The sequence below is a fragment of the Phalacrocorax aristotelis genome, chromosome 4, assembly GCF_949628215.1.
Source record: "Phalacrocorax aristotelis chromosome 4, bGulAri2.1, whole genome shotgun sequence".
Taxonomy (NCBI): Eukaryota; Metazoa; Chordata; class Aves; order Suliformes; family Phalacrocoracidae; genus Phalacrocorax; species Phalacrocorax aristotelis.
In genome coordinates this window covers 14,269,894-14,297,872 of record NC_134279.1, presented here as the reverse complement: position 1 = coordinate 14,297,872, position 27,979 = coordinate 14,269,894, and the positions used below count along the sequence as shown (strand labels likewise).

Sequence of the window (27,979 nt, the reverse complement as noted above, 5' to 3'; positions counted from 1 at the left end):
TGAAGGTAGGTACTTAAAAAAAAAAAAAAACAACCACTTTTTTCCACTCAAATGTCACCCCCACCTTTCTCAGCAAAGGGCTCTCAGTGATGTCCCTCCACCTCTCCTTTTTGCTGCCTGTGTCTTGCCCACTGTGACACTTTTTGCTGCCTGTGAGGCAAGGCAGAGCCTTGCTGCTTGGCAGCTGGTTTCAAGAGCAGCACCTTTCCTAGGCTTTAAAAAAAGCAGGACTGAGAGTGTGGTCCTGTATCACTTGCCTGCAAGAGCGATAAATACAGTTCAGGTGTTGCCTGTTGTAATTGCCTGAGTCTACAATGGAGGGACTGCATTGCTTTTGTGCCATAGACATTTCAGATGTCATCTGTAGTTGCCTAATGAGGAAGAAAAGTTTTGCTACATGTTTTCAGGTAGCTAAATGAAAACAGCACAAAGTACTGTGTAATGACAAAGCAAGGAAATGGAGGGCCTCTACCATGTTTGTCATACTCAAGCATATATTGCCAATGCATTTCTGTGATTTGCAGTCTGGTTCTGGCTATTGTTGGTGGCAAGGTGGCTATACTCTGCACTGCAAAGTATTTCTTCCTCTTTTGCTTTTTTTATGGCATCTTCTCTCTGCTGAAGGCGCCCAAAGAATCTGATGAATCTGAGCTGAACAAGGGGGACGAAGCCCAGGCTACAGAGGAGCAGTTCTTGGGAGAGGTATCTGTTGCGCTCTAGACTGACCCTGTTGACCTCCTTCCTGTGTATTCACTTCGTTACTATTAATAGCATTTTCTTTTGTTGGCTTTTCCTAGTGCTGAGGTTATATGGAAACACAAGAAGTTATTTAGAATAAGTAAAATATGGGCTATTGTTAAGTTGCTTGAGATTTTTTTCATCAGCCTCAGACATCATGTGAACAGGTTTTGGTGGCAATGAAGAATGAGCTCATTTTGTAACAGTCCAGTTGGCACCAGACTCAAGGACTCTATCCTGCTGTAGCTTTTACTCTGACATTTCCCTAACACATACTAAATGATCTGCTGCCACAACTCTAATGCATTCCCTTCCCTGCCTGCCTCATTGCTTTCTTCCCTCCCTCTCGTTGATTATTACCAAGCCATCAGCTTATTACTGTGCCGTTTCTAGGTATAACTGTTTGCAGAGACATAGCTGTGATACTGGAGGAGTGGGGGAACATTCATTCTCTAGACTGCTCTGACCAAGACCACAGTGCCATCCATCCCCTTTGCACCTGAACAGCAAATATCAGGGTTTTGGCAGCTAGCTGTCTCATGAATGTCTGTTGCAACAGCTCAGCCAGGTTTACCACAGGTGGTTTGTGCTCCACCACATCTGCCTTTGGCATCCTACAGTGTTTGTTAATTTCTGTCCATTTGAGCAACATTGTTTTCAGTCCTGTTTTAAATATAGGGACAGGTCTATAATTAGAACTAAGGACACAGCCTCTGCTGTGGGAGCTTAATAGCACTGAAAATACTAGTATCACTGTGTTGAAACAGCCAGCTTCATTTTCCCCCATTCCCTTAGTCTCCCTCTTGGGTTAGAATTTGAGCTGTTAGCCCAAAACTGCCTATGCTCCCTGTGCTGAAACCTGTGCTTGGTGCCTGTCTGCAGTTGTCTGAAGATGAGGGCAGTGGTTTATGGCTCATGCATTTTTGAGAGGTGCACTTGTTGACTCCATGTAACAGCCCATTTAAGGACACCAAAACAGAGTGCTCTCCTTAGTTTTGGTTGCTTGTTAATTCATTAGACACTGTAGTGGCAGACACATGTATCTGACTGCGTAAAGATTTTGCTGTATGCAGTCATGAAGATATTAGATGTCTCATAACAAATGTCTCTTCTAGGAGAGAATTCACAGCCAAACATGAACTCAGCCTACCAGCATGGGTAGTAAATATTTGTGAGATTGGCCTGAAGCCACTGATGATGCATCGTGGAGTACTGTCACATCCATAAAGTAACTGGATAGTCACAACATGCTCTCAGCTGATACCAAACACACATCACGCATTATCTGACAGCAAAATAATTTTCCTGACACAGCCTCCTTTCATGACCCAAACATAAAGGTTGTTTCAACTTACCTCCCCATCCCAAATGCCTGTTCTTGGTTGAATGTGTACTTGTTTTTCATCCTCAGAAGTACAATTTCACTTGTCAGCGTATAGGCAGGGTGTTCTCAGCACACTCTTGAATTCCCACTGCACGTACTAGTGCACTGGCTTATGACAGAGGAGGCAGCCGTTGGGACAGTTTTTGCACTCTTCCCAGGCTGTGCTGTGAAAATTGATGGTGGAGAGAGACTTCCCTGACCTGAATGTTTCTAGAGATGTGGCATCTACCACCTCTCTGGGCATCCCATTCCAGTGTTTCACCACCCTCCTAGTAAAAAAATTTTTCCTTATCCAGTCTAAATCTACACTCCTTCAGTTTAAAACCATTACCCCTTGTCCTGTCACAACAGGCCTTGCTAAAGAGACTGCCTCCGTCTTTCCTTTAGTCCCCCTTTAAGTACTGAAAGGCCACAATAAAGTCTCCCCGCAGCCTTCTCTTCTCCAGGCTGAGCACCTCTAACTCAGCCTTTCTTCATACATAGATGCAAGTATGCAAGTCAGTTCCCAATACCCAGATGTTTGGTTGCTGGTGTTTGCAATCTCTAGGTATGCACACTTGTGTTTGCCTTCGCTGGTGGTTGGAAATCTGGGGCTGCCAGCACTTTTTCTCCTTGGCATCCATTTTAAAAAATTGTCCACTCTGCCCAGAACAATGATTTTTTTAATGGTGTGTTTACATGCACTGGAGGTCCTTTGATAAGCCCAGGCCTTTCTCAATGTGCTTAGGAGGTGACTGTGCAGGTGCCAGGGGAAGTTGACTATCCTGTGCTGAAACAGTGTTCTAACAAATGACAGGGATACTTTTTCCTTCTAAGTTAATTACCTCTTAGGTAACTGGTAGTCTGAAGGTCTATCTTTAAATTGTAGTGCGAGAGCCATATTTTTGTGTGTGTATATTCCAAGTGCTTACATAACATCAAAAAATTATGCTTTTCCTTTCTCTTAGAGGGTAAAGGACCATAAACAAGAAGCTGAAGATTTGGGATCTGCAAAGACATTTAACATCTCTGTTAGTGGAGGTAAAAAACCCCTTTATGTTGATTTCATTGTATGTGCTGGTATTTATAAATATTGATGTTGATACTGGTGTTCCAGTGAGAAGGCAATTTCTGCACAGATTGTGAAGGCTTATCATGGCTTACCTCTAACTCCAATTCATTTCACAGCAGTCTAGAGGCACTTGAAAATACAGCTTCTTTAGGGAAGGGAACGAAGTATACAGCACTTATATAGCCCATTGCTGAAATGCAGCTACTCTGAGTGATTTCTGGTATAAAAGAACACACATGTTCAGGCTTGAAGTGCTAACATCGCTGTATGTACAGAAACTCCCATGGGATCTTGAATAACACAGAAGCCATTGACCCCTGTCTAGGTTTGACTTTGTTTCTTGCACTGTATGCAGGGTAGCTGTTTCAGAAGTCATTTAGGCCTCTAGCATCTGCAGCAAGGTAAGTGATGCTTGACAGTGCCCCACCTGATGTGGCTGTGACCATAGTGTGTTTGAGACTGGAGCTGAACTTGAGCATCCCTGAACGTACCTGACCTGGAGCAGGCTGGTTTGCAGAGAACCTTGCACAGCATTGTACAGTTGGACAGAATCACCTGATGTTGCACATTTAACTGACTTCAGTTGCCATCATTTGAAATGCACTTCTCTCTTGTTGCAGATGTGGATGGTTTGATTACCCAGGCTTTGCTGACGGGTAACTTTGAGAGCGCAGTAGATCTCTGCTTGCACGATAACCGCATGGCTGACGCCATTATCTTGGCCATCGCAGGTGGACAAGAGCTGCTTTCTAGGACACAGGAAAAGTACTTTGCCAAGATGCAGAGCAAAATTACCAGGGTATGTTTTTTTCAGTTAAGAAACAACATGCATGTAGGCCATGCAACTCCTTTTTTCACCTTAAGAGTTTTCTTGCCATTTCATAGGTCTATTTCTGTGAGAAGCTGGTAAGTATTCAAGTCATCCACAAGATCTCAGAGCTGAAGGATTTCTGTTATCCTTTTTTAATGCATTGATAAGGAGAGAAGAGGCATACTACCTAGATATCAGTACACAAGAAGAGTATTCTTTTCCTTGTCTTCGGTGACTCTTGAGTTGCATATACCCTAATAGATTCTTGTTGACAAATATCTTAAACAGCACATATTTCAGTCTGTTATCTTGTCGCATTTCTAGAGTCACACATGACCCGTGCTCAGTACCAGCAGCATTATGTTGATTTCTGCCTGTGATCAGGCTTAAGGGTCTTGGTGGTGCTTCATTTCACTGCATGCACAGAAGAGTGCTAAGTATGCCCAGGGAAGATCAGTCACCCTTTGTCTGGGAGATAGTATGTTATGGCCAGCTGATTATTATTATTTTCAGCTTTTTGCAATGCTAGAGATTGCTGATGCTGCTTGGTCAAATCTTTCTTCATTACTACTGGTGTAAGAAAATAGCAACAGGAGGATGAAACAGGAGAAGTGGCCTTAAAAGACAAATGGCCACTTTCAGAGAAAGTTGCTCGTGGTTACTTTTTAGCAGTCCATTGTCAAAGAAGGGTGTTTTATACAGTAGCAGGAGGCAGCCTATAAAATGGGCATGTGCTTTCCTGGAGCAGGGCTGAAGGCCACAAAGCACAGTCACTAGGGCATGCAGCACCACAGGCTGGGGTCTGTAAGTGAGATTTTGCTGGTCATTGCTTGTGATCCAGTTTGAGATAGGAACAATTTGCATTTCTGATAGTGGACAAGTGAAAAGAGGAAAATCTCAAGTATTAAGACTGCAGGATTTCTTCTCCAACCCCAACTCCTTTCCTGCCTCAGGCCTAACCAGAATTTTGTAGTGCATGGGAAGTTTTTTCATTGCAGTTCATCCTTTGGGAAGAGATATTTTTATGGAGAGCTAAACAGTTATCTGTGCCTGTGCTAACGAGTGTTGACCTTGCATTTGTTGTTCAGGTGTGTTCTTTTCTTGTCCCAAACTGCATGCTTACTGCTTGTTCAGCTGTTTCTGAGCTTGAAGTCTTGGCATGACAAGGGTTTTGTTCACTAAATAGCAGCCCAGTTGCCAAGTCTGTCTTTTGCCTGAAGCGAAATAAGCAGAGGCAGACTCTGAGATGCAAGGAACTGGAATTTTGTTCTGAGAGCTTGTGGACAGGCAGCCTGTGTGCATGGGTGCAGGGTAGGGATACTGCAGCCAGCTCAGGTTGATATTGCTGTCAACTTGCTTCTTCCTTCAAGCAGCCTTTTCAACTGCCCCTCACTGGTCAGACTGAGGCCAAGAGCTTAAAGCTGAATTAAACAGTTTGGCAAATAAAATTCATGCCCCTTGCTGGGCATTGTGTAGAAAGATTTATAGCTAAATACTTGGTATGTTATCTTTGTCTGCAGAAACAGTGCTGAAAACCATCTGCAGCAATCCCAGCTTGCAGAGATTTGTGCATTCTTTTCTTGCATGTTTTGTAGCAAGAATAATTGGCCTGTCTGTGTTAATCTCAGATTGTTTTGTGATTTTCACTGAACTTTTGAAGTAAAATGTACTCTTGTGCAGCTATTGAACTGGAATGCAGTATCTGCTGTGACCATGGATACAGCGGGGATGAGTACACTTGAATAGATACAAATTATACTATCTCCTAAAAACCAAAGGAAATCCTACCAAGATCTTAACTGTGGTCTCTCCTTCTGGTCTAGCTCATCACTGCAGTGGTAATGAAGAACTGGAAAGAGATTGTGCGGTCCTGTGATCTGCAGAATTGGAGAGAGGCTTTGGCTGCTGTGCTCACTTATGCTAGGCCAGATGAGTTTGCAGCCCTTTGTGGTAAGGACACTTTACACGCTGGATGTCCTTTATTCCACTTACAGCAAAACTGAACTTTACCATGGTGGTCTTCCTTCCAGTAAATTATTGTAATGCCTCGCTAGCTTCTTTGATGGATAATTTAGTTCTTTGGTCCTGTTGCAGAGGAGGAGAGGAACATCTGGGGTGCTGTGTTTCCAGTATGTTCCCTGATTTTCTAAGCACAGAACCCAGACCCTTGTGAGCAGCTGTGTCCTGGCATCACCTACGTAGTGCACAGCTCTGGTCCCTTACTGTTTCCAGATGGGTAATGGTGATGATGATGTGACAGGTGTCTCAGTCAAGGGGCAGTGTCTTGAAGTGTTTGTGCATGGGACACAAGTGGAAATGTTTCAGGGAAGTGCTTCACTCTTCTTTCACAAGAGAATTTTCACCTCTTGGAAGGAGTAGTCTCTCACAGGCAGTGACCATGCCTGCCCTCATGTGTGCTGCGTGGCAGCAGCTGGCTGGGTTGAATCCACAGGGAGGTTATATTACCAATAGCTGTATGTCTGACACCCCTGTGACTCTCAGATGCCAGCCACGGTGTCTACGGAGCTGTACAACTCACTTAGCATACATCAGCCCAGAGCAGTACCACAGCTTTGTTGCTCACAGTTCATTGGCCGATTGTACACTTGGGTCACGCTCCTGCAAAAAGTGGGTGGCAGAGGTGAGAATCAAACTCTGGCCTCCTGTCCTTTGTCATGTTGGCAGATGGACTGTCCCCTCTGATGTGTCTCAGGTTTGCAGACATTTGATAAGTCCTTGCTGCCATGACATTAACTGCTTCTGAAGAGCCATGGGCTCCCATGAGATAATCTGTGCTAGATATCCAAGTATGTCCTTACTGGTGGAGCCCAGAGGCAATATCCCTTCTCACTATGCCAGGCAGAGTCACAACAGGCATTGCAGGATTCCCCAGCCTCAAGAGTGGCGGAGGGATTGCCAGTGATTCACCAGCATCATCTTTGTTCATATTTTTCCTAGATCTCCTGGGTAACAGGCTGGAGAGTGAGGGAGACACCCTTCTGCAGACACAGGCTTGTCTCTGTTACATTTGTGCTGGCAATGTGGAAAAACTCGTTGCTTGTTGGACCAAAGCTCAGGATGGAAATAGCCCCTTGTCCCTTCAGGTTGGTAATTCTGTTAAGAAAGTTTTGGAAGTAACACACTGCAATTATTTGGTGCTTAAATCAAATGATCTAGTGATGCTGTCTGATATCTGCATGCGTCTCAGGATGCAAACCTCTTCCTTCTGGAACAGGTGACTTTTGTAGAAATAACACATAAGTATGATATTGGAAAATGTGTTGTGAAGCACAATGGCCCTTTTGTCTGCTCTGTTCTTTGGGTAGTCATGCTAATATGCTTCTTGTGTAAAAAAAGTAGGGCTTAAAGTGTTTTGGTAAAGAAGAGGCTTTGAATGCTTCCATCTTTTGCAATAGGGGAATATTTGGATGGTTTTGCTTTTGAAAGGGATGGCTTTGGTATTCAGGGGAAGAAATCTAGTAAATTAGAGTTAAATCGGAGAGAAAACCGTAGGAAGGCTCTCATGCAAGTTTTCTCTAGGGCGTTGTGCGTACAGGGTTTGGTTTCCAACAGTGAAATATATTGCATATAGCAAACATCTTGGGGGAATAGGATTGATGACAGTGAGATGAAGCTCTTATGGATTAATTTATTTATAGTATACTCTTAGTTTCTTCCATCTGCTTAGGGCCTTTGAAGAAGTTTTAGAAAGTACTTAAAGTAATGTTACCTGGCAGTGCTGAGAGTCTCTGTTTAGTTAATTGAAGGATTTTTGCTTTGCATTATTAACTGTTTCCATTTTTGAATTATCAAAATTACTTTCCAGCCTCTTGATTGTGTGCGCTTCCTTTACAGATTTACCTTTGGTTTGAATTTGCATTTTGATTGCATTGCATTGCTTTGCTCTCTTGGACAATAAAATTGAAAAATATTGTTGGAGTCATAATTAGGCTGCTTGCTTAGTGTGATGTGGAATTGCTGAAACTCGTAGAAGCTGCTGGTTATCTTTTTTTGGTTTTGCCTTTTCTGAAGTGCTGATTTGTTGGGAAAAACAAAAATGTATTACTGAACAGTCAGTTAACGGTCCTTATCAGTGACGTATGGTTGAAATCCTATGTGGTACCCTCATTAAATCTGTTACAAGATTTTGAAGAGGGATTGCATGTTAATACTCCAAATATCAATTTGCCAATATCTTCCAATATAATAATGAGAACATCATGAGAAAATGGACTAGAAAATGTTCCTGTAACTTCGCACTAGGAGGAAACCCAACCAAGACCAGCTCTGGTGTTTGGGGTTGTGCAAGGAAGACAAGATATGGAGTATTCCTGGTTAATATCAGGAGAACCATCTTGGTAGTAATAACCAGAAAACCATGGACAATTCTCCCACGGGAGTTGTTAGATCCTTTTGATTAAGATGGTTAAGAACTGACTGACTAAAATGCTGCAAACAAAGTGCAGCACCCCAGCACTAATAGTGGTGATGGTCGTGATGTTTTCCATTCACTCTCATGGCCCTCACCAAGTATTTTTCTGAAAGCATACTCTTTTGGAGGACATGCTTAGTGCTGATAGGGCTCTGAAACCCTGTTTAAAAGCAGTTCTTTTGGCTTTGAACTGTACCAGATGTGCTGCTGGCTTGGGTCTGTTAGAAGCCACTTGGTGCGTGGTTGCTGTTCTATCATCTCACGTGCTAGGAAAGTCATGCCTTTGTTGCAGCTGTAACTGTCCAAGAAAACTGCACTTGTCTTGGGCTTCCTGTCAGGTGAGAGGGGTTCTGCAGGGCTGCCCTGAGGAACAGCTCTCAATGACAGTTATTAGCCAGGTCCTACTTTACCCTGTTGTTCTCATTTGTGGGGTTGTTTTGTTTTGTTTGTTTCCTGAACTTCCAGGATTTAATAGAGAAAGTCGTGATCCTGCGCAAAGCTGTGCAGCTCACCCAGGCTGTGGACCCTAATGCTGTGGGGGCCCTTTTGGCTGAGAAGATGAGCCAATACGCCAATCTCCTGGCTGCCCAGGGCAGCATTGCTGCAGCTTTGACCTTCCTCCCTGTGAATACCAACCAGGTACAGGGCCTTCAGGTTTTTTACTCCCTTTCTCTGTGTGAACAGGTGTACTTTGAGCAAAGGTCTCTGTATGGTGCAGTTAGTAGCAGGACTGCCATTTGAAATGCACCTTGGGTTGTGGCGGTCAGGCTGTTTCACTTCTCCCTGCATTGGCCTCAGTGAGCTGCCAGAAGTACATGGTCTTGTTCTTCTCCCTCTTTGTTTCACACCCTTGTCCTTACAGCCAGTGCCTGCCAGAGGGGCAGCTGTCCTTCCTGGAAGCCAGACACAGTGAAACATATACCTTGACACTTGTTTGTTTTCTGTTGTTTTCTCATCTTCCATCAGCTGGTATTTATAGACAGGCTGGCTTGGGAATGATACAGCCCAAGATGGGAGGCAGGCACACATAAGGCAGTTCCAAAGGCCCCATGTCTTGTGCAGAAAAGACTTATTCCAAACAAATAGAGCAGGCTTCTGAAAGAGAGCTCATCAGTGTGTGGCCAGTCAGCCTCTTGGTGTGATGCACTGGTTGACAGGTAGTGCCATTAACCTTCCTTCACTGTCTCTTCTGGTTGCAGCCAAACATCACGCTGTTGCGGGACAGGCTTTGCAGAGCCCAAGGGGAGCTCCCAGTGGGACAGGAGGCCCTCAAGGCACCGTATGAGAGACAGCCCATGCCCAAAGGACCAGCTGGCCCTGTGGCTGGACAGATGCAAGGGCCGCAGGCTCCAGCCCAGCAGTATTACCAACAGGTAAATGGGTTTGGGCAGTTAGGGAGGGACATGGTGCTTGAGTTCTGGAGAGTGATGGATAGAGGGATTTTTTTCCTTTCTCTTGACCTGAGCTGGGGCTGTATGATGTACTTCTACCGAGAGCCTTGTGGTGAAAGTCATTGGTGCTGCTTTTGAATCAGTACAGATGCTTCCTTTACTCCTTGTCTGGAAACATTGGTTAAACATCTTGTCATGTAGCCTGCTTCTGAAGATTAGGTGTTTTCCCCCTTTGTTTCAAAATGTGCTTCAGTGTGAAGAATGATTATGTGGGAGAGCACTGCAAGATTTTTCTGTGCTTGCTCTCATAGTCCCTGATGTCATCCCATCCCTGCAGGCCTTGGGGCTTGCTCTTGCTGCTCACCAACCTCTTCCGGGGCTGATTATTTCCACCCCCAGCTCCGATGTTGGCTGCAGAAGTTGCTGAGCAATGGTAACAGCAAACTGAGGGCATGTTTTTGCAGTTGTGGGTACAGCCTACTATGAAAACACCTTCCCAGCCAGGTGTAAGGGGGCATAAGCAGCATGGGCAGGGCGTGAGACAGGAGTGGGGAGGCAGGCCTGGACTGAGAGTGAGCTGTACTAGAAGACAGACTTGGTGAGTATGGGACTAATAAGGGAGCTGGGGGCTGTGCAGGAAGGAAGGGGAGAAATGGGGGAGGCAGATGCCCTGGTTTTACCTCTAGCCTGAAGATGACACTGCATGATGCCACGTTGGCTGTTACCAGAGTGTGGTTGTGGTGGGCAGCCCTGGCTGTGTGCATGCTTAAAGAGCATTGCCAAGTCCTTAATCCCTCAGCACAGTGCTGCAGCTCACCCGACGTGGCTCTACACAAGGGCTCTGGACTGGGCTTTTCTGAGAGCAGAGCTGTATTAGTGCTGCAGGTCTCCTTACAGAGAGGAGACTGGCACAAGCAGAGGCATGTCTCTGTCAGTGCTGTCCTTCAAGCACTGCCTGCCAGAAAAATGAGGGCAGGAAGGAACAAGGGCTGAAAAGTGGGGGGGGAGTTGGGCTTTGTTCTGTCTGTCTTGATGTCAACAATTTTGTGTGCCTTCACTTTCTGTCCATGGTGTTAACAAGGTAGATTTCAGAAGGGACAAAGCCTTCATCCTGTTCATACAAGACTACCTTGCTAATGCATTTAAAATCATATGCAATGGCATTATTGTTAATAATTAACTACTATTCTTTCCTGTGTCTTTGACCTTCCTCCTTGTAACCAATTAATTGCCTTGAGAAGCAATGCTGCATATTTTCCATTTGACTGTGGAAAATAGCAGCTGTCCTCTAGATGGTGTGATCTTAGTAATGTGTTTTAAACCAGGGTTCCCTCTTTCTCCTACTATTTCAGGAATGTCTTGTGCTATTGTTTAAGCAAGCCCTGCTCATTAATAAAAGGCTGGGAGTATCCCAACCCCACGATCACACTGTGAGTTACCCACCCCGTGTTCGTGGCTTTCCAGTGAGTTATGCTCAGCAGGAAGGGCTTGAAAGGGACAGGTGCCATGTCAGAAAGGTGCCTAGCAGTATGCTGATGAACCAGAATGGAATGAAATTACATATTTGAGTCTTAGGATACTTGTTTTGTTTGGATTCCTTTTAAGGTGTTCGCAGGGCTTGTTCTAGCTTGAGGCAGCCTTTAATTGCTGTCCCAAATGGGAACATGTACTTAAAACTCAGTTTCCTTTCAGCATAGGTTTTTTGAACCCTCTTTTTCGTCTGAAAAAAAACAGGCATGAAAGGGGATGGAAGAGTCTTTTAGATTACTCCAGTGATGAGTTATGCAGACATTAGTAGTGGTTGTTGTACGGCTGACTGCACCATTAGCCTTGCACTGCACAGACAGACTGAAGCCAGCTGAGGCAGCCAAGACTTCAGGGCCACAGCTTTCCCTCTGCCTGCAGTCAGGTGGGCGTCAGGCTCCTGACCCCAGCTGTGCATCCCACTACTAGGCAGCACACTCTCTCCTTGCTCAGGGATGTCACAGGCATAGGAGTTTCTTGTTTTCTGTCCCATCAGAAAGGTGGTAGTGGTTGTGTGGAAAGGAAAGGCTTTGGAGTGGCAGAGAAGGAAGACAGAGGAAAGGAGATGTGGGAGACTGGCTGGGAAGCAATTAGCATTAAGGTGTATGCTTGTGCATGTGCAAGAGCTGAATATCAGATTTTTAACCTTTTTTAATTCATCTTATGCTTGATTTAAACAGACTGCTTTTGTGTGAGGCAGTATGTTTGCATTTAACATGGAACTTGGGACTTCCAGCTGTGGCTAGAGATGCTCAGTGTCATGCAGTATCCAGCGAGGAGCTTCTGCAATAGGAAGATGTGATGAAATAGGCAGACCTGGCTCACTGACGTGTGTAACACTGCACTTGCTCCACAGCCTGTTGTAGCCGTGTCTCCACAGTGCTTCATCTTCATTCTGCAATTGACTTCAGCTCCGATGCAGAGTGATTTTGTCTGTCCTGAATGCACTTTTCCTTCTTCCTCTGAGATTTTATGGCTGTGTTACAAGTGCCAGCATGCAAACCTGTTTGTGTTCACTTCTTTGCATCTCATTTTGTGAAACCCTTTAGACTTTTTTATTGTTTTGTTTTCCATGATTGGTATTTCTTTGTTCAATTCAGGTTAGAATTGCCCCTACTGTCACTACCTGGAGTAACAAAACTCCTACTGCCCTTCCCAGCCATCCTCCTGCAGGCTGTCCCTCTGACACACAGGTATAACCTTCATTATTCCTCTCTGAGCCCCTGCTCCACCCCAATATGTCCCCGATGTAGTCTGTGTGCTTGACATAGTCTGGTGTGGATAGGCGGAAGGAGCAGATATGTGCTCTGGTTTTGCTCCTTTGCATCTCATGTTACATTTTCTTTTTTCTTTTTTTTACCAGCGCCCAGATGAGTGACTAGAAAGCCTTGAGTGGGAGCTCAGTGTGTTCTGAGCTCCCCCATCCCCCCCACCCCCAGGCTTTGCTCCACACTGGAATATTTGAAGTGTGATAGTATTTTTCCTTTCCCTCTTTTCCATGGAAATTAGGAGCTTTAAAGTTAACGTTTAAGTTGTTGAAAGCTGTGGATGGAGGGTGGTCTTGGACTGCCTGAATAACGGGCAGCACTGGCAAGGACCATTCCTTATGCAGGAAGGTACGTGCTGCTCTGCTGCTGCTGAAGTCACTGCACATACAAGCTGTGCTTTCAGTGTTATGCTGGGCACCCTAAGGCGCTGGGGTGGTTGGAGGCATTTTCCCCTGTGCTAGCAGCTCTTCCAGGGAATGATGTTTCAGGCCTTGAAATGTGAACTGATCATTTTGTTACAGTTTTCCTTCAGCACTGCATTACCATTGCTGACTAAATCCTATCTCTCCCTACCCTTTATCCTGCAATCTTTTTTTTTTACAGGGGGACAACGCACCTCCTCCAGGGTTTATTATACCAGGTGCCGTTAACCCTAACATGCCACCACAGCAAGCCACATCTTCCAATTACAGCATGTACTCACAAGCAGGGGCCCGGCCAACGTACCCACAGAGTGAGTAGCAGCAGCTCCCCTCTCCCTCCCACCTGGATGAGCCAGCCAGGTGATGAGGCTGAATTTACTTGGGGATAGCCAGTCCCCTCTTTGGGGTTGGGAGGGTTCAGACGGAGCTAGTTCCATGCTTGTTGGGGAGAAAAAAAGCTCATGAGATGACATCTGAGGATAGCAATTTCTTGGTGGGGTCCAGACATCAGGCACCCTCTGTCAGACACCATCTCCTCTGCTGAGAAGGTGTCTGCCCACAGCTTAGATTCACTCCTCAGCTGGCCCTTCCCAAGTGTGTGCTAGGGTCAGAAATCCACCAGTGTGAGTCCTGAAGAAGCAGTACGGGCCTGGCAAAGAGGGACCCATCTCATCTGTGTGTGGCTGGGCCGTCCAGTTCTCACTGGGACTCCATGAAGATGAGAAAGGGGATGAGGAGACAAGGGCAGTAGTAGAGGTGAGTGAGGAAGCAGGCAGAGCACTGAAACACTCAAATCAGGGGGCTGAAAGTACAGGCACCAGGAGGAAAAATGGACGTAGATGAGCAGAGCAGAGAAGAGACAGTGAAGTTAAGCTGCAGGGCCCGCAGTGAAAGGCTGTGAGCTTACATTCACTTCCAGAGACTGCTGTTCACTTCCTTGGCCTAGGCTTTCCCTTTGTGCAAACCTGGAACAGGGGTTTCCCTTCCCTGAGAGGCACTGTGAGGATTGCAGTGGTCCAGAAAACATCCAGAGCAGCAGCATCCATGTACCCCAGCCCCACCCTGAGTGGCATGGTGGCTCTGGGCTGGAGAGTGTGGGGGAGAATAGGAGTCCATACAACCAATGCAGTTCTTTCTCTGGCTCCCCGCTCCCAGTGGCAGGCTGAGGTTTTGAGCAGTCCTGCAAGTGCAGCCAGAGTTGTGGGAGCCGGTATTTGGCTGGACAGGTAAGTTGTTTGAGGGGGAAGAGGCAGGAGGAGAGGAGATTCAGGTGGAGACGAAGCAGAGGCAGATGAAACCTGCTCCTCTGTTATGAACTCACTGACTCAATGTCTTTTCTCCCTCTTTGTAGTGTATCAGGCTGCACAGCAGTACTCTTGTGGAACAGAGGGACCAGCTCTCTATCAGCCCCAGCAGCCTATAGCTGTCCCTGCTTCAGCCTCTTACCCGAACCCTGCCCCTAACACCACCCCTTCCTACCTGCCCTCTGCCGCTGCCCACTCAATGCCCTCCATGCTGTACCCTGGGCAGCCTCAACTCTCCCCGACAAGCCTGAATCCCATCTCTTCCTTCCCTCTTCCTTCTTCTGGCGCATCCTTTCAGCATGGCAGGACAGGACCTCCAGCAACTTCTGTGGCTTATGCATTACCTACTGGACCAACAGGTACTCTGCCTGCAGCCAGTGACCTTCCTGCATCCCAGAGAACAGGTCTGCGCTTGGACTGGGGTGGGGCAGGCAGGGGGAGGGAAGGGTTTGCTCTATTACTCAGCTAAATATGCACCTTTTCTTTGTGACTGCTCTGTACAAAGTTTGCTTGTGCTTAGAGGTCAATTCAAAGCATTTCTAAAACACATCATCTTCCCTGTGCATCTGGCGTTGATACAGCCATGTTGCTGCAGTGAGCACTTGATGAGCAGCGTGAGCAGTCGTCTTTTTCTTGCAAAACAGACCTTGCCACAAACACAGAGCTTTTGTCTTGCCCAAGACAGGGTGCTACAGCATTGTCTTTTTATGAGGCTGTCATATATACTGTGGATGGATGGTGGCACAGTTTTAACCTTGTGAGGCTGCCATCAAAACCTCTTATGAGGCTGGAGAGCAAAATACCAGAATGATCAAGTTTTCCTAACTGCTGCAGAGATGATGATCCCAATTCTCCTCGCAGAATAATTTTGCAGATATAATTTGTCCCTAGTCTGTGAGCAGCATTTCAAGGCTGGGATTGGCAGCGTATTTAATTCAAACAGCATTTCCTGTGGCATCAGTTCTTCCATTATTTTTTTTCCTAACCATTTAGTGCAATGGGATTTACTATAGCTGTGAATGCCTTAAAAGATAATTAGAAGTGATTTAGAAATGCTTTGACATGTCTCTTTCATGAATGTTAATCAAAAACATGTGTGGCTGACATAAGAGCATGTTTGAGCACGTACTGTGAGAGCATTCACTGAGGTGGGACTTGGTGTCTCCTTGTGACTGCCTGCGTGTAACTGTTTGCCATGGGATGGTGACCTCGCTTATTGTAACAAACCTGTCTCTTCATTTAGCGCCCTGTGAAACAACAGCTTTGCATATGTCAGACTGTGCAGGAAGTATGGGCTGTCCTTTTCTAAACCTGGGCATAAACATACTTCACATCCAGGTGGTCCAGCTGGAGAGTCAAGGACCAGACCTGGGAAGCAGGAGCAGAGGGAATGTTATGCAGGATTTGAGATATGTTCCAGGGATGCTGACTCTGCTGGCAGGCCCTAAGGACTGCACTGTGACTCCCTTTCTTCTTTTAAAAGTCTGTTAGGGGTGATACAGTGCAGAAAAAGCATAGTTAGTGTCTTTGTGTTGGCAGCAGCAGTCCTATGAGTGGTACTCCTGGCATCTGTGAGGCTGGGAGCTCACATCTTTCATGGCATTGCCTTTGCAAACACAGTTGTGTTTTGGGGAGAAATGGTCTTTAGCTCTGTCAAGAAATAGAGAGGACTGGTGTAGGGCAGCCACCAGGGCTGCAAGAGGAGAAGACGCCTTTTCTCTCCGTCCTACAGCCAGATTCAGTGTCTTCTGTTCCTGGAGATGCTGTACTGTGACCTCTCCTGACTGCATGTTACAGGGTATGTCAGACTCATATCTCTAAGCCAGAGAAATTATTAAATTGGACAGAGGAAGAAGTGTTGGATAGGGTTCTAGGCCTGGGATGTGAAGCAGCGCATCATAATGTAGACAGCATAGTTCCTGCATCTCCAAATAAATGCAAGGAATACGAAGATTGTTCTTTATCAATTTTACTACTATGCTTGTGCCACTGACAGGCACTTCAGATCTGTCACTTGCTAAGTTTCTTGCGTTAACAGCGAAGTAACATGGTCCATGTGGCGCACTCAGAGCAGGTGAAGCTCTGTACTCTGGACAATAGAAATTAGGGACATTAACGGCAACACCAGTTGATTTGTAAAATTGTGTAATCCACATAGACAGTAGTCTAACACACCGTGCCTATGTCATTTTAATGTAAGGGGAATTGAAGCAGTCATTATCTGCATTGCCTTGCAAGATTTCCTTTCAAAATTAAAAGTTGTCCATACTAGGCTTTTTATAAAACTTTCTGAGAACTGTCAGTGCTGCTTGTGTTTTTCCCAGCAGCTGTGGTGAGAAGGCAGCCAGTACAACCTTCAGAAACCCGAATGCGGGCATCACCTCTGATTCCTGGCAAACACCAGCCTTGGGCTGAAATGCAGGGGTGGACTCCAGGGCACAGTGAGGTGCCAAGGCCAGGTGGCTCATGCATGTGGGTTGCTGGGACGCAACTGCTGCCTGCAGCTGGAGAACTGTGGAAAAAAGATAAGAGGTATCTGAAGAGCACACTTTTCCAATTTTTAGATTACACCATTCAAAAAACATATAAACAAGAACTAAAAAAACCTTGCTTTGTAAATGCAGAAATTATAGTGTACATGCTTAACATGCTTAACCACCAACATATTTTCCAGAGTAACTGCATTGCTCATTGGCATGAGGTCCCATAGAACCAGCGAAATCTGCAGCCAGTAGATCTCACCTGTAGCTCTGAATGTTCCAGTGCAGAACAACAGCGATGCTGATCTTGGCTTTGAAGTGGGGGGTGTGTGTGTGTGTGTGTGTGTGTGTGGTGATGATCTAGTCTGGGAACATCATGTTTCACTTTGCAAATGTGTAAGGGAGGAAGGAAAAAAGATCTCAAATTTCAGGTCCTGAAAAGCACCTGACCTTTGAACTGGCTTAGATTTAAAGATGCACTTAAAAAGAAACAGTTCTATGAATATCTTCTGTTTTAGGCAAATGCGTATAACATCAGTATGTTAAGTTGTGCTTGGAGCTTCATTAAGCAAGAAAAGCCCACGTTTAATTTCATTTTCAACCTATCTCACTTTGTTTTGCAATAGATCTTTGAACCTGCTTTCAAGGGTGTTTTAATTTTCAGAGTTTTGAATATTGTTCAAAATTGCGATAGAGCAATTCTGAGCTAAGGAAAGGGTTTGCACCAGAACTATAAGCGCATCAGACCAAACCCAGGGGCAGAAGTTATCACATCACCGATATTCCTCTTCTCTTTGAAATGACGAAGGCTTTGTTGGCTGTTTTGCCATTTGGATTTGTTGCTCAGTCTGAGCAGGCAACGTGTCTTTTCACATGGCTGTAAAGCTGCTGTGTGAACATACCTTTTTTATTTTTTTTTTTCCCCCCCTCACTGGGCTGGATGCAGTTGAGAGTGTGCCTTGATTTGGGAAAATAGTTGGCATCCACCTTGAAGTCAAGTACTTTACGCATTTTCTGCAAAGCTTTCTGGAATGGTCAAATGATGGTGAGAAGATACGTTGCTAAGAGTAATGGTCTGTTGGCTGCACTGGCTGGTAGCAATAGAAAATGAGAACACAGGAAGAGATAAGAAAGTGGGCCAGGACTCTACAATATGTGTTAGGAACAACTAGAAACACTGATTTACTGCATGAAAAGTGCAATAGGCTTGTTTTAAGGGAAGGCAGACAAAAGCAGTTCCATGGGATGGTTTGGACAAATGACTAGTCTCTAAACTGGCATTGTAATTAGGCTTTTTTTTTTCCTGACTTCTTGTGCTTATTGGAACTAAATCGCTGATCAAAACTTACAGACCAATTGTTTTATTATTTTCAAAGAAAATCTTTTTTTAGTTCTTTGCATTTTATCTGCAGAAAGCCTACCAACTCAAGACCAGGCCTCTCCCTTCGCAGGTGAACTAGGTACAACCTAACCTGAGAACAATTACAGCCACTACATGAAATTAATTGAACAGACACCAATAATGCATATGTTCTTCAGAGAACGTTAAGTGCAATGCTGTTTGTCAGTTAGACTTTAATCAAATCAATTTTTAATTCCTTAATTAAAACCAATAACATATCTGGAGTTTTTAACCACAGAAACAAATGCTGGTTTTTCTTCTTTAAAGCAAATTATTCCAGGAAATTAACAGCAGTAACAGTCTGGGAGATTTTCTTAACATGTTGCCATTATCAGCACTGCAGAAGTTAGACTTCCTAATCAGAAATACTCTGGAATTTTCTGGATGGGGAGGAACAGAGGAGCCCCTGGGGCACATGGCTGTTGGGAGATGGTACTGGCTTTGGTTAAAGAGAAAGCAGATGTGAAAGGGGTTTTAAATGGTTTTTCATTTACCCCTTTAACATGCTCTGGATGGGGAACTTGTTTAACAAAAGCTCAGGAGCAAATGAAATTTGAGACAAATTGAGCAAATTCTGCAGTGACGTTAAGCTCTGCTGTCTAAGGTGAATTCATCATCTGCTAAGTTGAAAAACACTGTGGTGAAAAAGTCCATTGAGTAGGGATTTGGTGTTGTTGGCTTTTTACGGCTTTGTGCAATAAATCCTGATTACTCAGGGAGGCTGCACTAATGCTGAGACAAAATGCTGTGGTCCCAATTACACACACTCTGTGATGAGATGGGGAACTACTTCTAATGCATGAACGTGAGCTTTGGTGTACAAATCTTGCAGCTGCACAGAGTGTGCTTTCCTAGAAGAACAGAAGGTTTGGTACAGAACAACACCCTGGACGCAAAGTGAATCTGCTCAGGCATCCTCAGTGCTTCTTCCTGTTTCAAACCTGTTTTTGCCCTTGGTGCAAAAAGCTAGATTTTGCCACCTTGCTCCAGCAGCTCTGCTCTGCTTTTGGGACACAAAGCACCCATAAACATGCTGTAGCTGGCAGGGGAAACCTGCTTTTATGGCTATTTCGTGTCTCCAGGGTGGCTGGGTGAATCTGGCCTGAAACGTTTAAGGCTCCTGTTGCCTCTTATGCCTCTTCCTTCTGTATTTTCTTGCTGGGGAACATGTCTTAACTGTCACTTAGAAATCCATCCCAGTACACAATCACCGCAGCAGCTTTTGGGAAGTGGATGCAGCTTAATTGGTGTTCTTATTCACCCATGGTTTCTGACATCTCTGCTGCTGATTAATGTTTATAATAATGTTACAGTGATCATGGAAAAAGAAAAAGTTCAAAACCAGTTCACATTTATTCTCATATGATACAGATAGGAGAAACTTTACACTGGTAACTGAAGCTGTCTTCACATACACAGTCTGTGTAGCAGAACTGTGTTTTGGGCATGGTAGGCAACTGCCTGCTGTTTTCAAAGGGCATGTCTGCTCAAAGTTTTTTTACCTCCAAGAGAAGTAGCTAATTAAAAAAAAAAAATCAACTTCTGTCAAACTTGAGAACAGTTGGTCAAGATGCCAAACCTGCACAGTGGGTGCAGAGCCCAAAGGGTCTGATGTCTGGGGTATTGGGAGGCTTTGGCTGGCACAGGAGCTGTTCTGGCCCCTGGTGAAGGGCAGAGAAGCAGGCAGGTGAGAGTAGGCTCTGCCAAGTCCCTGCCAGTAGAGCTGTGGTGGGGAGCTGGCCCAACTGACGTGAAGAAGGTGTCACTGCCCTCCTCCGAGGTACTTAGTCTCTGTTTGCTTTCTGTCCCAGGGCCTCAGAATGGCTGGAATGACCCTCCCGCCCTGAACAGAGCTGCCAAGAAGAAGAAGGTACTCTAAGAAATCCTGTCTTGACACAACTGAGTGCTCACCACTTGAAAAGCAGAAACTTAAGCTGCTCCTGGGAGGCATGTTGGCAGAAGGAAAAAGAAGGGTTAGCAGCAAACAAAAAGCTGCACCTTGTGAGCAGAAATGGCCTTTATATCTCTCCAATGTGCATTATCTCTCTCGAAATATTTAAGCCTCTGAAGAGATGGTGGCTTTTTGCTGAAGTTTTGGTTGTTAATAACAACATTGATCTTGGTTTGAGGGAAGAAAACGCCTTGGACTATTTTCAACTTCAGTAAAGCAGAGGTGTTTTGCAGGAGGTGATACTTACATGAAATGATGAGGCTGTGCAAGTTGTTATAGATTACTGAGTTTGCTGGAGCTGGAAGCAATTTATCCTGATGAGGGGTCTGACCCTGAGAGATCTGCTGAGAGTAAGGCAATTTTCATGATGGAGACAATGCAGTTTTGTAAAACAGATTTAGATTGCACTGGGGGCAGTTGGCACACAGCAGAGTGAGCCTTTTCATCCCCTGGTGCTGCTGTAGTCTTGCATGTCTCCACAGCAGTCAGTGTCATCTGCTGCTCTCTGAGCCTGGTGCATTTGGGGCGCAAAGAATCAGTCTGGAGTGTGTAAAGTGTGGGGAGAAAAAAAAACGGTTGGGGCAGGCAAGATAAGTTGTGGGTGAAGGTGAATGCAGAAGTCTTCCTTACTCTTTGGGTTTTAGTCTCTGCAGTTAAGATGAAGAAGCTTTTGGAGGATGGATAGCGGATGCTTTGTGCCCCAGTGCTGGGACATTTACTGCTAGCATATTGCCTTTCAGGGCTTCCAGCTCTTAAGTAGAAGGAGGAAAATTGTCAATGAGAATAAGTGCTGGACCTGAGAGCTCAAGAAGCAGCCTTCTGCAAACAGGATTTTTGCTGCTGCTGTGCATGTGTGTCACAGCCAGAATTTCTGCCATAGCCAGGGCTTGAGGGTTGGCTGCCTTCTAAATGAGGAGTAATGTTTGTTGCATTCCCTGTTGGGTATTTAAGAGACTTCTGTCAAAACATCTGTTTGTTTCCCTTATGTCCACTATATGAGGGTGTGGTTTAGGGTATTATAAAATTACTCACCACATGAGCTATTTAAAATAGAAGGTCTGGCATTTCAAGCTGCACCATAATTAGCAACTGTTTTCCACCTAACTAAGAACTTGTCCAACACTCAGAAGTTTATTGCTCTTGATTCATTGCTTCTATAACTGAGTTTGGTACTGTATTGGGAATATGTTTCTTGCTGTCCCAAACCACTAGCTTAATTCTGGCATCATTCATTCAGGGAAGAATTCAAGGTTCCGTAATCTTTCCTTTTTTCCATGCACGCCTGAAGAAATGTGCACATTCCCATGGGAGCTCTTTCTTTTGTTTGGATTCTTGTACAGTGTGTAGTACGGGCCAGTAGCTCATTTTGTTGTTTCCTGCCTCTACCAAATGTTTCTGAAACACCCTGCATACAGACTGGCAGTTGCTTAGGGATGAATCTGAAATGCTCTCATAATCTGTCTAAGCACAAACCTGTTTGCCAGAAGCTTAAAAGGCTTTCAGAAGCTTTATTGGTGCATGTTGCTAGCTGTGACCTATGTACTGCGTGGACAAAAATGTACACTTTAAAAGTGAGATAAAAAAATACAATGATCCAATAGCAAGAATGGATGTAGGTGTGGGTTAGTTTCCATTAGTGAAACTCTTCTGTTAGTGCTGGTCTGCCAAACCTCTGTTTTGTGCCCTTAGCAGGGGAAGAGTGGCTCTGGTTTGAGGTGGTTGTAACTCAGCTTTTGTGGTCATGGGCAGGCTGGGCACAATGCTCCTGCCCTTTGTGGGCAGGAGGATAGGCAGAGCACACAGGACTGGAAACACTGGAGGATATTTCTTCCCTGGGGCATTTTTTACTGTGTAGCTGCAGCCAGAGGAATGAGTTTGTTTAGCCAGAGCGAAATCCTATATTGCCTGTCCCTGTTATTCTTACATCCTGGGGGCTCAGCGCTCTGCTTGGCAGAGCTCTCAGTTTCTGTGGGTTGGGAAGTCTGTAGGAGCTGGGTGTTGTGCTCTGCCTGCAGCCACTGAAGCATAAATGCACTGTTGTTTTGGGTTTTTTCCCCAGGTCCCTGACAATTTCCTGCCCCCGGTTCCCATCACGTCCCCTATCATGAATCCACTGGCGGATCAGCAGTCTCAGATGCAGCAGCCTCCAGCTCCAGCACCACCCACGGGCACACCCAGCTTTCAGCCTTCGTACCTCCCCACAGGGCAGCCGGTGCTGCAGGGTGGCTACCCACCTGCTCCCCAGCCCCTGGGGCCATGCATCATGCCACCCACTGTTTCAAAACCCAGCATGGAGGGGGCACCTGGGGCCCCAATAGGCAATGCCATCCAGGTAACATAGCCCCAGCATTGCAGTTTTGGTTTGTATATCAGCAGAGCCTTGCAGGCTGAGATCCTGTTGTCAGGCATTTCTTGTACATCCAAAGTGTACTGCAGAGTTTATACCATGCTGGCATTTTGCTACTGTAATCTCCACCTAGACACTACCTTTTTACATTTAATACTCTAGTCAGTATGGACCAACAAGCTGCTTCCTTCTGCAACTTCACAGCTCTCCAGAGGGAGCGAAAGCAGATGCTCATGTCACCTCCACACACCCACAGGGAAGAAATAGGAGTTGTGCAAAGCTGGCTAATAATGCCACTTGGTTTACTTGAAAACAATACATGGTCACAGTGACCTGGAAAAGCTTCACCTGCTCTGTCTCTCAGCAGGTGCAGGCACTGCCCACGGAGAAGATTACCAAGAAGCCCATCCCTGAGGAGCACCTTATTCTGAAGACTGCATTTGAAGCTCTTATCCAGAGGTGCCTGCTGTCTGCCTCCGATCCAGTAGGTCTCTGTGGTGTTCTTAGAGTACCTCTTTGTTTGGGTGAATGTGCTGATACCTGCAGCACAGCTAGCCATCACAGCCTCTCCTGAGATAGCTTTCTCCTTCTAAAGGCTGCTTCAACCAGCCACAAGCAATGTGTAGAAAAGCCATATGCCCATAGGATGTGGCAATCTGGGGCTGGAGCACAGCCCAGCTGCCTGAGCACTTTGAATCTGGTCCTTAGAACCCTCAGCGTGGTGCTGTTTGGAACACAAAGCACAATGGTGCTGTTTATGGGCAGGGAATAAACCTGTCACAGCCCTCTCTGCTGCTCTCTTCTAAGGAGGAGGGTTGGACTTGGTTACAGTTGAGGTTTGGATGTTGGTCGCTTAAAAAAAATTAAATAAATTAAAAATTCTAAAAACCTTCAGGAAGGGCTGTCCTTTCTGTCACCTGACTGTGGAGGCATACCCTGTACATTTGCTTAACTGCATCTTAGAATTCAAAGCAGGAAGCAGCTGGTATTATGCCAGGTCTGAGCTGAGGCTCACATATGTGAGTACATGCCTTAGGTTTTGATCTGTCATTTGTGATTCCTGATAACAAATGCATTTCAGAAGGAAATGATGGGTAGCAGAGAAGTGGAAGATTATGTATGAGCTTTAACATGACCACTGGAGTTGGATAGGAAAAACATTTCCTGTGGCAGTCAGTATTTTGTAAATGAGCCATCTGTCTCAAAGCTTCTCATTTATTTCCAGTGGTCAGTAAATAACACGCTACCACAAAGCCCAGATGCTGACTGTTCAGCTCGTGCCTGCTGCATGTTGAAAGGTGGATGATGAAGACAGGCTGGTGGTGTGCAGAGGGCTTTGTGCATTAGATGTGCTTGGTCAACAGCACAGACTCACATTCCTGTTCCTGGTGACTGGGAGCTGAGCTGTCTGAGGGCTCTGTGGCAGTGGCTGTGGGAGTATATTGGGCATTTGGTGTCACTTCTGTCTTATCCACTGTACAATTTCAGCTGGCTCCGTAGTTTAAATTTTACATTTGCATGTATGTACTCTTCCTTTTCCCTGTGGGTCTCAGCCCAGCAGTTCAGGGTGGACTCACCTGCACACTTCTTTACAGAAACTTTTTGAGGCCATAGCCCTTTCTTTGGACAGACCTCAAGGTTTGGTAGCATTTGATCACTCAGAATCCTTCCTTTAAAGGTTAGGCTGTAGAGTGCAAGGACAGAAGCCATATACTGCATGGACCCTTTGACCTTTTCTTCCTCTGAGTGCCCCTTCTCCCAGACACACAAAGAAGGCAGAAGCATTCAGTTCACATCTGCACCCAGGGATTGCTTCTTCTGCTCTGCCAACACATTTGCTTGCTTCTTTTTAAGTCTCTCTCATTTTCTTAGGCAGACCAAGCATTTCCAGTTTACAGTGCTGAGAGACGCCTCCCTGACTGTATACATCAGCTATTGTAAGAACAAATGCAGACACTACTCAGTTCCTATGTTCCAAAGGGGAAAATTGGAACAGGAAGCAAAGAGTGAGGAGAACAATCAGTTTACGCTTCTTCCACCTAATTTCCTCTGGCTGGACAGATGTCTTGCTGTTTACTAAACAGCAGTTTATTCCTCTTTGCCCTAGTTGGCCATCTGAAAAATGAAAATAGCATGTACACTTTTTCACAGGTTTTGAAACAAATGTTCTGAAATGGTATATCTGAGAGAGGTAGTCCAAAAGAATTAGCCAGTTTCTTATCTGTTCCTCCTGGAGTCATTTTTCCTTACTTGTCTCAGTTCCTTGACAACATAATTACGGCTGAGGGGTTTTCCACACATGGCTGAGAACCACATGCTGTGTTCTCCGTCATGCCCTTTGCCATTTGAACACCTTTCCCTAACTTCTAGCACAACAGGCAGCCATCACTGTGTCTTTACCCCTGAGTTAGAGCATTCCCATATAGTTTGTTGTTTTCTCGATGGGCAATTATTTGATCCAGGGAAACTTTTCCATTTGCCAGGGGAAATGGCACTGTCCTAAATGAAGATGGATTGAGGTGCATACTGATTTAGGAGGAAGTTCCATTACTCTTGTGCACTGCAGCCATTTCTCCTGCTATTGAGCACCTTCCTTTTTGTGCCTCTTTAATTGTAACCTTGATGCTTTATTACTGTTTTATTATTCTGGATTAAAATGTTCAATTTCTGTAGCTGTTTGTTTAAAAAAAAGTGGATAAAAATGCATCTCTCTAGCAGCTGCTGTGGCACTCCATATGGAATATACTGGGTTATTTTTAAAGCCTTTGGTGGCAAAACATCAGTGGGTGGCTTACTCTATAAAATCATGGAAGCATAAAGGATCTGTAAGGACAGTTTGGGTCCTTAGGCTATTAGTTTTTCTGTTGACAGTCAAAACTTAGAAACACCTGATTTTACTTATCACATAATGAAATAATTAGGATTTGCCAAAAACGATGACTGAGTTGTACACACTTGGGCTTCAGTGACTGCATGTGCCCTTAAGCTCTCACTGACATTGCTGGATACTTGATTCCTGTAATAACTTTATCCAGCTATCATTATGCTTTTCCAGTGAACCATAGAAAAAAATTCTGGCTGCAACTCAGAATTCTGTCACTTTCCATATCTGCTACACCAGTGGGTTTTGCAAAAGACCAGTGGCTTTTTGGGATGCACCTCTGCAGTTCACTATTCTCTGTAGCTAATTAGAGTGGTTAGATGTGGAGAACTACAGTCATATCACGTGGTCTTTCCTAGCAAAATCGGGGAAAAAAGTACAGAGCAAAGAATTCAAATGATGTGTTAGGAAAATGTCTTTGAGAAGGGAATTTCATGTGCTGCATGGACCTCTCTGCAATGATATCGGGTCAGTATGGTGTTCTTAAAATCACTATGTTTTAATGTATTTATTTCTTTTGCAGCAAACCAAGAGGAAACTAGATGATGCAAATAAACGTCTGGAATTTCTATATGACAAACTTAGGGAACAGACAGTAAGTTCTGTATTATGGGTTGTTCCTTCCCATTCCCCATCAAATATTGCAGGTATGGCCAAGAACTTTGTAGGTGGTGTGGACCCCTCTGCAATATGTAGCAAGTGCTAGTTCTTTCTTTGGAAACATGCTTCAAATACATTTATTGTATGCTTCCATGCATTTCCCATGGCTAGATAGTGCTTGGCACCAGTGCCAGATGTTAGTGTTTTAAGGTCATGTAATGAGTTTTATAATGCTGTGTAGGGACTATGCCGAGCTCCTTGCAGTAGGCACTGGGTGAACGCATCCAGAGGGTCCCTGTCCCCAGCTTCTGGCAGAATGAGCCAACACAGCAAGTTCCCAGCAGGAAGTGAGACACATGCAGCTTGGGGTAAAAAAAAAAAATAAACCCAGAAGATTTAGATGTTGGAGGCTTCCTGACTTCACTGGAAGGCACATGTACAAGTACTTTTGAAGACCCAGTAATTTTTCCAAAACCTTCCAGGAGGTCTGTGGCAGAGTAGACTGGATCTCTTAGTACCTTAGGATTAGACAGGTCTAATCCTCTCATTATCAGGCCATCTTTGCTGAGCAATTAACTTTATCCCAAAGGCATAAAAGCTCAGTAGGTTTTTCATGTGCCGCAGTCTGTCACAGCAAGTCTCCCACCTCAGGGAATTGCATCCAGGAGCTGGCAGTGAAGGCTTGCAGGGCTTTGCAGTACTGCAGAGAAGGTACATTCTGGTTGAAGTCTGCTTACATACTTCCCAGTGACTGTTCCCAGTGTAGTGCAGCTCTGAAGATGGCTATCTTTAAAGAAACTAATTGCTGCACCTTCCTGAGGGCCACATGTTACACTCAGGATTTGTGTCTTTCTAGCACTAGTGTACACACTGTTTTTTCTTTCCGCTGACCTGCTTTGCCTGGCTTCCTTGCAGCTCTCTCCAACCATCATTAGTGGTTTGCACAACATTGTGAAGAGCATCGAAACCCGCAACTACCAGGAAGGGCTGAACATCCACACGCACATAGTCAGCACCAGCAACTTCAGTGAGACCTCTGCTTTCATGCCTGTTCTGAAAGTTGTCCTCACCCAGGCCAACAAGCTGAGTGTCTGAAGTAACCCTGCATTCGCAAAGCCTTGACGGTTGCTTTTTTCCAAAGAAGTGCATGTCTACAGCAAACATGCAGGAAAAGGGACCAAATGCTAGTCCTTAAGGCATGTTGCAGTAGAGTGCTGACAAATGGCGTTACACTATCCCTGCGGAACACTTTGTTCTAGGAGGGCTGTGGAGCCCTGGTGCTTTTATTGTAATCCTTTTCCCATCCATAATGATTCTTCCCTACAAATAGTATATTCAATTGATGATGTCCCATATTGTCAATTTTTAGATGCATGTTATACTGCTGAACAGTGGCTTTTAATAACAAATATATATATTACACCTATCTTGTTGTTTTATCAGACCCCAAAGCAGATTATTCCCTTCCACCCCACTGTTCCTTATCCACCAGATTAAAGAGTCTGATCGTATTATAAGTGTATTTGGTCTTTCATTTTATGAAACTGCTTGGAGTTCTGTTATTAAAATTTACATGTTAAATAGCTCAATTTTGCACTAGGGTAAAATAAAGGCTAATGTGATATTTTCAATAAATGTTAATTTATTAAAATGTATTCCTATGAAGTGCAACTTAGAGCTTTTGAACCTGGAGTACAGTGGGACAGCTTTCTCTTGTGACTTAGGTGTGAGGATATGTTTTTTTTCTTCCATGCTTATCACTAAAAGCTCCTTTTAACATTTATACTGAGAGATTTACAGTTCAAGGAAAGGTTTAGCAAGGAGTCTGAACACATCTGTGTGTAATTTAAAAGCTAAGAGCAGAAATATAATCATAGAGGACTTTTCCAACCTTTATGGTTCTAAGATCAAGTTCAACTGTCAACCCAACACTACCCTGCCCCCTAACCTCTGTCCTGAAGTGCTGTGTCTACACATTTTTTTAACATCTCTC

The 27,979-nt window shown here is 44.9% G+C and overlaps 1 protein-coding gene across 30 annotated transcripts in view; it reads left to right on the top strand.

Annotated features, from left to right (window-relative positions):
- Positions 1-27,497, top strand: part of SEC31A (SEC31 homolog A, COPII component) — a 44,835-nt gene extending 17,338 nt beyond the window's left edge. For 2 of the 30 annotated variants that reach the window (XM_075090296.1, XM_075090324.1), the window contains exons 14-29: positions 625-702; positions 3,070-3,142; positions 3,794-3,972; positions 5,808-5,934; positions 6,943-7,088; positions 8,882-9,055; positions 9,616-9,789; positions 12,432-12,524; positions 13,203-13,332; positions 14,373-14,729; positions 18,218-18,265; positions 20,019-20,077; positions 22,218-22,490; positions 22,870-22,989; positions 25,910-25,981; positions 26,902-27,497. In XM_075090296.1, the coding sequence (XP_074946397.1) occupies positions 625-702; positions 3,070-3,142; positions 3,794-3,972; positions 5,808-5,934; positions 6,943-7,088; positions 8,882-9,055; positions 9,616-9,789; positions 12,432-12,524; positions 13,203-13,332; positions 14,373-14,729; positions 18,218-18,265; positions 20,019-20,077; positions 22,218-22,490; positions 22,870-22,989; positions 25,910-25,981; positions 26,902-27,081 (2,283 nt within the window). In that variant the 3' untranslated portion in view covers positions 27,082-27,497. The remainder of the gene's footprint in view (positions 1-624; positions 703-3,069; positions 3,143-3,793; positions 3,973-5,807; positions 5,935-6,942; positions 7,089-8,881; positions 9,056-9,615; positions 9,790-12,431; positions 12,525-13,202; positions 13,333-14,372; positions 14,730-18,217; positions 18,266-20,018; positions 20,078-22,217; positions 22,491-22,869; positions 22,990-25,909; positions 25,982-26,901) is intronic. The other 28 variants (XM_075090311.1, XM_075090312.1, XM_075090303.1 and 25 more) reach the window with 27 other exon arrangements.
- Positions 27,498-27,979: the final 482 nt, after the last annotated feature.